Here is a 9,547-nt window from a genome sequence, read left to right as displayed (position 1 = left end):
ATGTTTTAAATGCAGACCTATGCTTAATGATTTTGCTAATTGTGGGCCAAATTGCCTAATGCTTTGCAAGATTGAGCCAGATAAGTGTTGGTATATTCCATCTGGTCCAAGTTTGCATTTGCAACAAATAAGACAAGACCTGTTGGTGCTTTTTGAGCCAAAGATACATATATATTGTTGAATTTGGAACTTTGAAGTGGAAGGGTATAACAGCAAATGCATGTCATCAGTCTGCACGATGCAATGCAGAAATGCTGTTTAACCTGTGTATTAAAGATCCCAGGATGTTCATAAAGATATTCTATCATCTGGTGAACCTAAGATGAAAGGGGTGTGCCAAGCATCAAGTTTTCTAGCTTGCATAGCACATTCAGAAAACAAAATATGTTGCTCAACACAAACCCACAAAATAAGTTTTAACAACCGACCTTGCCAAGATTTCCATGGGTTGCAATAGGAGAAAATCTCAATTCTGTGTCTGATAGAAATATAATCTCACACTGTATACAACTTTGTAGAGAAACATTTAAACAAAATATTTTGCAGGAGGAGAGAATTAAAAATGTTAGTATTTATCATTAGATGTATGAAAACGAAAGTAAATGTTGTTTAGAACACTCGGTCTTGGTAGAAACAGGGTTACAGAAAACACCCCCAGACAGATCACAGATATAAATGGTGCTTTAAAGGAAGCACAGTAAACCCTTATGAAATCGCATATAGAGATTAAAATAATGAGGTAGTCTGTATAGACAGATGATTAGTTGAGAAGTGGAAGCTGCAAGAAGAGTAAAGTAACAATAACTTCTACCACCTTGTATTGGAGACAGATCCTTCCAACTCCTTTTGGCTAGAAAGGGAACGGCCAAATTCTGAGCCCTGTGAATATGAGGGAGGCCCAGAACAACAACCCGTGGGGCTGTTCACTGGACCTCAGACTCTCTGCTGGAGTCAAAATCAGAATTGGCAATAAAACAAGAGTTTCTGATGACACAGCAACACCCAGCTTTCTTAGGCTTTTTAAAAGCTGTTTCAGGGGGAAAAAAAAAAATGTAAAGCAGTCAGTAATTCATTAGAGGATGGCAAAACATGAGTGAGAAAAAGAGCTAAGGTGTAAAGCTTTATAAGCAGAGAGGTTTTTGCTGACGGTACAGGTGGAGATAGGTGAGGTAGAGCAGGCTGGTGAGAGATAAGAGCGCGCACACAGCCCAAGGTGCGAGGCCAGCGGGGCAAACACGGGCACAGACACGGCGGGGAGCGGGCGGCGGGGCAGCGCGGGGTGTTCTGCACCCACAGGCTCCTCGGGGCTGGCTGTCACCGCAGACACTCCCGGGGGCTCCTGCGGTGCCCCGGGCGAGCGGGCAGGGCTGGGGCAGCCTCCCCGTCCACCAAGGCTTGGCGGCGGCGCTGCACCACGAACTGTTCTGGCGGCAGGAGCACACCTCGAGCGCTCCGGCAGCCGGGGACACGGAGGGGACACGGAGGGGACAGCGCGGCCAGAGGCATCGCCACCGCCCGGCACACCTCCTGCCCGGCAGCCGAGCTCTGCAGCGGCCTCGGGCGAGTCCGTGCCCCGGGCCAGAGCAGCGCTGGGAACAGCCCCGCTCCGCTCGGTTCGGTGCCGGGCTGCGGGGAACAGCACAGCCCCGCTCCGCTCGGTTCGGTGTCGGGCTGCGGGGAACAGCACAGCCCCGCTCCGCTCGGTTCCGTTCGGTTCGGTGCCGGGCCGCGGGGAACAGCCCCGCTCCGCTCGGTTCCGTTCGGTTCGGTTCGGTTCGGCCCGGCTCCGCCCGTCGGGGCCGCGCTGCTGACTCAGCCGCGGGGGGGCCCGGAGGGCGCCCCGGCCCCGCGGGCGTGGCGGGCGGGGGTTCTGCCCTCCGCCCTCGGGGAGATAAAGAGCGGCGGCCGCAGCCGGCCTGTGCCTCTCGGCGCCGCCGGCAGCATGACGGCCATCGGGGCGCAGGTACGTGCGCCGCTCCCTCCCTCCCGCCGCGGGGCTGCTGCCGCTCCGACCCTTCCCGGAGCAGCCGCCCGCATTCCCTTTCCCGCATTCCCTTCCCCGCCTTCTCCGGCCGGCGGCGGCTCCCCGGGGTCGCGGCTCCCCCCTCCCTGCCGCACGTGGCTCTCTCCAGGGGCTGGGGGCTCTTGGCTCGACTTTCCATCACATCTCGTGTCACTTGGAGGGTTCTGGGGGGAAGGGATGTGCGTTGCCTACGCGGGTCCTCGGGGGCTGCAGCCGAAGATTTCCCCCCTCCCCAGGCTCCGGGGTAACTGAGCTGTGTGACCCCGGGGTGAGGAGCGAGGTCCGGGCCGCTGCCAGCCGGAGGAGGACGGACCGGCTGGCTGCAGCGCAGGAGGGCAGTGCTGAGAGCTAGGAGTCCCTGCTGCCGCCTCCCCCGTCCCAGCCACCGGCCTCCATCCCCCCAGGGGCCGGTGACTTCTTCCAGCCCTGCCACAGCAGGAGGCTCTGCCGCAAGCCCGTGGGGCAGGGACATGCTACAGCCGACAGTTTTTGCTTTTGTGATCCCGGTCCAGCCTTGACGTGGGAGCATTGTTTGTGCAGTCAGGGAACCGGTAGAGCTTCACCCACCCTTCCTTTCTCCTGTGTACAGCCTTCCCCTGCGAGAAAGGGGTTTGATGTGCACAAGTAAATATTTTCAAATAGCGAATCACGCAGCTTTGTCCCTCTGGCTCCGTTTCACCCTGAAGAAGCACTGTTAACTGTTTTTTCCTCACTCTCTCCTTTCAGGCACAGCGCCTGCTGGCACACCGGCCACCACAGAAATCCTTCTTTGAGACGCTCATCAGGAGCCTGATCATCCTGTGCGTGGCCATCGCCGTGGTCCTGTCGTCCATCTCCATCTGCGATGGCCGCTGGCTCTTTGCGAGGGGGCAGCTCCTGGGACTGTGGCACTTCTGCACCATCAGCAACGACAGCGACCTGAAGTGTGTCACAGACCTGAGCCTGGCCCAGGTGGAGGGGCTGAGCGTGGGGGTCATTCCCATCAGGAGCATGGTGTCCTTTGCTGTTGTGGTTGCCATATTTGGGCTGGAGCTGCTGATGGTGTCCCAAGTCTGTGATGACGCTCATGCCAGGCGGAAGTGGGCAATGGGTTCCGTTCTCATCCTCGTCTCTTTTTTGCTGTCAGCCACTGGTGTTCTGAGCTTCTCCATCCTGGTGAAGGATCACCTCACCTTCACAGGCTTCACACTGACATACTGGTGTGAGTTCATTGCTGCCTTTCTCTTCTTCCTTAATGGAATCAGTGGACTTCACATCAACAGCCTCACACACCTCAGGAACGGGGTAGGCAAAATCTAGGCACAAAGGACTTACCTCTGCCTTTGTGTAATCAGCTTTGCCAATTAGACTGGAAAAAAAAGAGTCTAATGAAGTTTGAAAGGGATGCCCTGTGTTAATTTGTGTGCAAGGAGGGGAAGCATGAGTCAGTCTTGATGCCCGTAGAAGACGAACCCTCCCACTGGTCAGCATGGAGGGCTGTGCAACACCAGCCAAGCAGAGACTGGGACTGGCTGCTACTGCAATGTGGCTTTCTGGAGGAGTGGATTAAAGCAGACAGTATCCTGTTAAACATGCAGAGATTTGGAAGACTGCAGTCCCACATGTTGATCTGAGGCTTACACAACACCTGCACTGCTGTGGGTTTAGTGTTGCTGTGCTTTTCCCCATTTTCTGGAGCCTGTGAAGAGTGTGATACAACTTTGGTGTGTCTCAATGGGTTTGTTCTGGCTCAGGGACAGATGATTTCTGCCTGGCCATGTTCACTGGTGTGGAGTATTGAAAATCTTCACTGGATCTTACTCCTTCATTTCACTTTCAAAAGAGAAGGCACACAGAACTTGATCTGGTCACAGTTTTTGTTTCTTTCTGGCACATTCCCTTTATCTGTTCTTTTCTTGGTCAGTGTTTTGGGGACACTTCAGACAGAGGGGCTGATCTGGGGCCAGGGTAGGTGTTGGGTGATGCAGGCATACAGAGAAGGGATGTGATACTTTCCTCAGGAAGCTGTGCATATCCCTGTGTTTGTGGCCTCTCCCCGGTGTCACCACTCTCCTGTCATCCCTGAAGGACATGTGCCAACTGGTCAACCAAACTGCCTCTCATAACCCTTGCAACATTTATGGTAACAGGGCATTGCTGGTTTGTTTTCTTTGTCTCTTTGGGGCAAGAGGGACAAGCTCTGTGGAGGCTTCATGGGGTGTTGTGGCTGGGCAGATCATGCAAACCACCACAGCTTCTGGGATGCATTTTGGTTATTATGGTTTCCACTGGGGCAGTGGGAAATCTGCTTATCCTTTCACTGAGTCTCCTGCAAAATCTCTTTTGGAGAGGAGAAAGCCCTAGATCCTCCTGATCAGATCAGGTCCTTTTCTTCCTCTAACAGTGAGCCTGGGAGGAGAAGCAGCCCGTGATTGCCTAAGGAGGGGCTGATGGGTGCAGCTCTAATCTGTCACCGCTGGTAGAAATGTTGAGAGACCTGGCCAAAATTATTATACTAAGGCTGGTGTTCCGTCTGCCAATGTCTGAGTCAAGATCTGTAAAATTGCTACAGCTTTACATGGTGTCTTATGTAAAAGGAGAGAAGACCTCATTTGTAGAGTGTGTTACCCTACATGTGTTCTCCCTGTCCAACACAGCACTCGGTTGCTCACAGTTAAAAATGTTTTCAGACTATTTCAGGTTTTCTGGTTTACTGTTTGCATTGTATCCACTGGTAAAGCTGCTTACGTCCTTGTTTTAGAACAAATGTTTCTGCATGTTTCATCCCTGTACTTTGTTGAGCAAGGTTTTAGTTTCCTGCGCAACAAGTTTGACACAGTTTTTCACTTGAAACAAGTGCATCACAGCACAAAGGCCAAAAAGCCCGTGTAGGTGAGCCATGAGTAAATAGCTTTGTCTTTGAAAGGTAAGAATCTTAATCTGTGCCTGAGCTGACTGCCACACTTTGATGAATGTGCTCCTGTGGATTCGCTTGCTTTCAGGAGGACAGTCCCCATTCCTTGTTGGACTTCTGTAACTTAAGACAACACTCCTAAGCCCGTTTGGCAATGCAGGATCAGACTTGGCATGTTCTGGATGGTGCCAGTTGTACTTTCACAAATGAATCTGCTCATCTTTCTCTCAAGATGATGAAGAGCTGTGCTACCCAGACAGCTCATGAAGCTCTTGTGATGTTTGAGACTTTCATGGGGTTTCTTGGTCCATTCTCAAGGATAAGGACTTGAGCCCATAACTTGTCTCTGGAAAACTGTAGTGTGACTGTGTCTGTTTGTGAAGGTGCTTTTGATTTGCTGAATTTGGCACTGTTGAAAACGTGCTGCTGGGCTGAACTTGCAGATGCTTGTGTGAGCTGCTGCTGTTGGCTTTAGCAGAGCCATTTAGGCCAAAGAGACCCTGCAAGGTCTGGTCCCAAACTGCTGCACTTTGGTGTTACCAGGTGTACCAGGAACATCTTAACAAACCAATGATAAAGTGGTGGTGCCAGGCAGGACAGTTCCCCTACAAGTAAGGCTGTCTGTCTATGGCCTGTCTAGAAACATGAATGTAACTTCAGTGACATTTTGGTGACATTCAGACTTGGAAATCACTTGTGTGTACATCCCCTCATGCTAGTGAGAGGCTGTGCCTCCATCCCTTTCCCTGGAAGGCAGCCATGGTCAGACCAGGTTCCAGGCTGGTGCCTCCTGCTTGGGTTAGAGGGAGACTGGACAATTGGCCATTGAGTTCACCCTAGACATAGTGCAACTGGGAATGATTTTCAGGATGCCCTCTGCTAGCTAAAGAAGAGGCCTTTTGTTGGGGGTAGGGAATCCTCTGGGGAAAATAGAGTAACTTTTTTTTCAACTGTTTTTTTTTTGTCTAGTACTGCTCAGTTATGCTGGGAAAAAAATGCATTTTTGACAGCTATATATTACAAAACAGTTGATTGTCTTGGAGGCATCCTCTTCTATAGAGCAAGCTGTGCAGCAGTGGGTCACTGTTCATTTTCTGAAGCGTATGGAAGTGTCAAGCAATACTCCTGAAGTTTGTTAAATAAATTTATTTGAAATAAGGACTGTAATTCACTCTTTTCATCTTTTGATGTTGGGGTGCAGATTTAAGGGGACAAGCAGAGTTTTGCATAATCTCCCAGGCACCATTCTGTGTGTTTACCCAGCTAAAATGATGAAGAAATGACTCCTTGGTGCTCTGCCAAGCTCTGACCAAGGGAACTGAGGCCACCACAGGCTCCCCTCTCCTTTTCCCTCCCCTGTGTCTGCAGCAGCCCAAGAAGCCAGCACTGCTTTCTTGCAAAAACAAGAGGGCCAGTCAGCTGTGTTTCTTCATGGGAATTTGCGATAACCTTGTAGGGCTTTAATGATTTCCTGCTTTCATGTGCTCTGTTTAGCAGCTAAAAAGCTCTTTCCTGTGTCCTTCACCTTCCTGTTCCCACACTGCACCCTCCTGTGTCTGAAGCATCTTTGCTCTTCCTCAGCTCTGATTGTTTGGCCTGCAAGAAGAGGTATCTGAGTACAAATGTATTTGTGGTTTTGTCAGTACTCACTGTATTAGCAGGTTTAGTTAAATATCAGGAAAATAGCTTCCCAGCTACACCACTGAATTAGTTTATGCAATCCCAAGTTAATTAGCACCTGGAGTTCTCTCTCCAACAGGAGAGGTCGTTGGTCTGTCCCAGTTTAACATCTCTTAAAAGCAGGGTAATGAACATCACTTCTTGTTAATGAGCCGTTTAGACTTAGTTACTAACTTTAATTGGGCACTTGTACACAAGCCATCTCCTGTGGATAAGAATAAGGAAATGTTGACACAGGGCATGCTAGCTAGGGAAGTATCCTGCCTGGGCTGTACTTTTCCAGAATCACAGAATTGTTAAATTTGGAAGGGTGCACTGGAGGTCATCTAGTCCAGCCTCCACGTTCCAGCAGGGTCCCCTAGAGCATGTGATTTTGATTTTAAATCTCCAATACGTTCATCAGCTGTGCTTGTAGGGACACCAGGAATGGGGTTGAGCCTTGCTTGCTTTTGCAAGCCACAGGAAGGTGAGTACAAAATGTATTACATGTCTGTCCTCCCCTGCTTTCTCTTTCCCTCTGCTAGGACCTATTGTAAGCTGATAATGGCCCTTCTTGTCAACCTTCTAAGTCAGCTGGCACATGCAAGAAAGGCCCCATTTCTGGATGAAAACAAGGTGTGCCCCAGGCAGTGTCCTGGAAGGGGTGTTGCCTGAATTCCTGCGGCCTCTTACCTTCACTGGACCAAACCCCACTGAATCGGTACCAGCCCTTCTGAAACTGCCCATCTCAGCTCCCCTGCACCCAGGCGTTGCACAATGCACAATTCACGGCACAACTATTGGGTTTTGCTTCTGACAGTTTTGCTAGGAACTTCCTTGTTGCCGTGTTGGAGAGAAAATCCATTAACAATTTCCTCTTAAATTCATTAGCTCTTAGGCTGCTGATGCTCAGGCTGCTGGAGCTGCTGCCTGCCCTACTGGCTTGCAGAACAACTGGCTCCTCAGGGCAGCTGGGCTGAATAGCCAGAGGCTGTCACCAGTGTCCCTGAATAATGATAACTACTTGTGTGAAAGGTGGTACTCAGGTCCTATTTACGGTAAAGCCCGTGCTTTACAATGAATACTCAGGAGCAAGTGCACTGAAACGGAAGTGGGTGGGCTCTACGAATATGAAGTTTGTGCTCACCCTCTGTCCTCCTGCTTTCGCATTTCTCGCTGAGAAATGCTTTCCTGTTCCTCTTCATCTGCTTATAAACATGTCAATAACCCCTGAGCTAAGTAGCTCTTTTCTCTAGTATCCTCCAGCACAGCTAACAGGCAAGATCCCCAGCAGAGCAGGGAGCCTTTGCAGAGCCTGCCCAGGAGATGGGGGAGGTAAGAACCCATTCCCCTGTGGTGGTGTTGGCAGCAGCTTCCTACACCCAGCAGAAAGCAGGGCAAGGTCACAGCATCATAACTCCAGGGGCTGCCTGCTCCTGGTATCTTCCCGAGTGGATGTGCTCTTCCCCAAGAGCTGAGGACTCCAAATTCCAGCTGACATCCAGGAGTTTTTATGGAGCCTCAGCTCTTCCTACAAGCAAGGCTTGCGCTTGATGCCTGAAGCAAATATGTTATAGGGAATCTGGGAGTACTTCCTTTTTCTCGGTTGTTTCAGGCAAGACAAAACTAAAACGGCCACCTATTCTTGAGCTGGGGGTTTTAAAATATAAAAATGAGCAGCGTTTTTTTTCTGGGGCATATGGTATGCCCCTGCATCAATAAGTTTCATGCTCAGCCTGGGGCTCTTCCCAGTCTTGTGGAGCACTGGTCTGGAGCACTATTCACTGCAGGGCTGAGCTCTTACACTGGCTCATGTGAGAGCCAATAATTGCATCAGATCTAATTAATTGCATGTTATTGTATCTCTGAATCTGTATTTCTTCATTCCTGTTGGAAGGAGGCATACATATCTAGAACAAACAGCTGCTTTGGCTAGAAGGATGAATGTTTAATTCTCAGAGAAGACACGTACAAGTTGTTTTACCCTTCTTGGTCTCATTCAAAGGTCAGAAAGAAAATAAAGGTTACATTTTTTTGGAAGTATCTGTCTTGCTAAATGCACTGGGACAGAGTGAACCCCCAGAGAAGTTCAGAGGCTCTGCTTGGCCTGGGTGAGTCAGCAACAAGTGAAATCTTTCATTCCAACCTTCATGGAGGGGCTTTCACTTCTCCTTTGGTCATGGGACTGATCCTGCTTCTGTTCTTCCTTCCATTTGTTTTGGCTGGTTTTTAAAGGACAAAGCCAACATGAAAACTTGCCATTTCCAATAAAAGAAGTTTCCTTGAAACACTTGCCGTTTACAGATTTACATCTCGTTAATTTTTTCCTGATCATAAAGACTTTCAACACTTCTGCTGGGTGACCTGCATGAGCCAAGAAAGCCAGGCAGGCTGGAGCCACCAGGGAGCTCTCCCTGCTGCTGAGTGCCCTTCTTCTCCTGGCTGCCCTCCTTGTGCCTCACCTGCTGCACCAGGGAGGGTGGGGGAGAACTGCCAGCACTGACAGTGAAAAAAAGACTCTTTTTCCTAAGTCTTAGAGTCTCAATCAGAGCTAACAGCACTCCAAAACTTGCTTTGGTAATTTAAGCTTGAATGTATCTTTTGAACTTCTCTGCATGTTTGTCTTCTGATAAAATGGCAGAGGCCTACCAGGTAGGCATTTGGTGTGATTTAAAAGGTTGTTGGAGCAGTTTTGGCAGAGGGGGTTGGGGAATGCTGCTCAGGCAGTATTTGACATGCCATGCATGTTTTGCCAATGTCTTGTAGGTGATTGGGAGGAGGAAGAAGTGATAAACACCATTTGCTTTCGGTTCAGTCATCTTTGCCCTTGAGGAAACCCAGCCAAAAATTTCCCAACTAGGAAAATCTGGATACAAATTCACGTAGGAGATTTGATTTCTTTTGTCAGACGAATTATTTTATCCCTTTCTCTTTCAAAGCAGGAAAATTTGCTTAATTATGTCCTTAAGAGC

General features: G+C 49.7%; 1 protein-coding gene across 1 annotated transcript; it reads left to right on the top strand.

Annotated features, from left to right (window-relative positions):
• Window positions 1-1,761: 1,761 nt before the first annotated feature.
• TMEM37 (transmembrane protein 37) lies at window positions 1,762-4,283 on the top strand. The gene is made up of 2 exons (XM_079311200.1): window positions 1,762-1,963; window positions 2,750-4,283. Exons 1-2 carry the CDS (start codon window positions 1,943-1,945, stop codon window positions 3,320-3,322), a joined length of 594 nt encoding a protein of 197 aa, XP_079167326.1. The 5' UTR covers window positions 1,762-1,942; the 3' UTR covers window positions 3,323-4,283.
• The last annotated feature ends 5,264 nt before the right edge of the window (window positions 4,284-9,547 follow it).

Source organism: Erithacus rubecula, assembly GCF_903797595.1.
Source record: "Erithacus rubecula genome assembly, chromosome: 8".
Lineage (NCBI taxonomy): Eukaryota > Metazoa > Chordata > Aves > Passeriformes > Muscicapidae > Erithacus > Erithacus rubecula.
This window is presented reverse-complemented; position numbering and strand designations above follow the sequence as displayed.

What these genes read in the sequence shown, in the direction of transcription:
- TMEM37 (XM_079311200.1), top strand. Translation starts at nt 1,943, where the DNA reads ATGACGGCCATCGGGGCGCAG. An exon ending in TGACGGCCATCGGGGCGCAG is followed by an intron (nt 1,964 to 2,749) that starts GTACGTGCGCCG and finishes CTCTCCTTTCAG; the next exon opens with GCACAGCGCCTGCTGGCACA.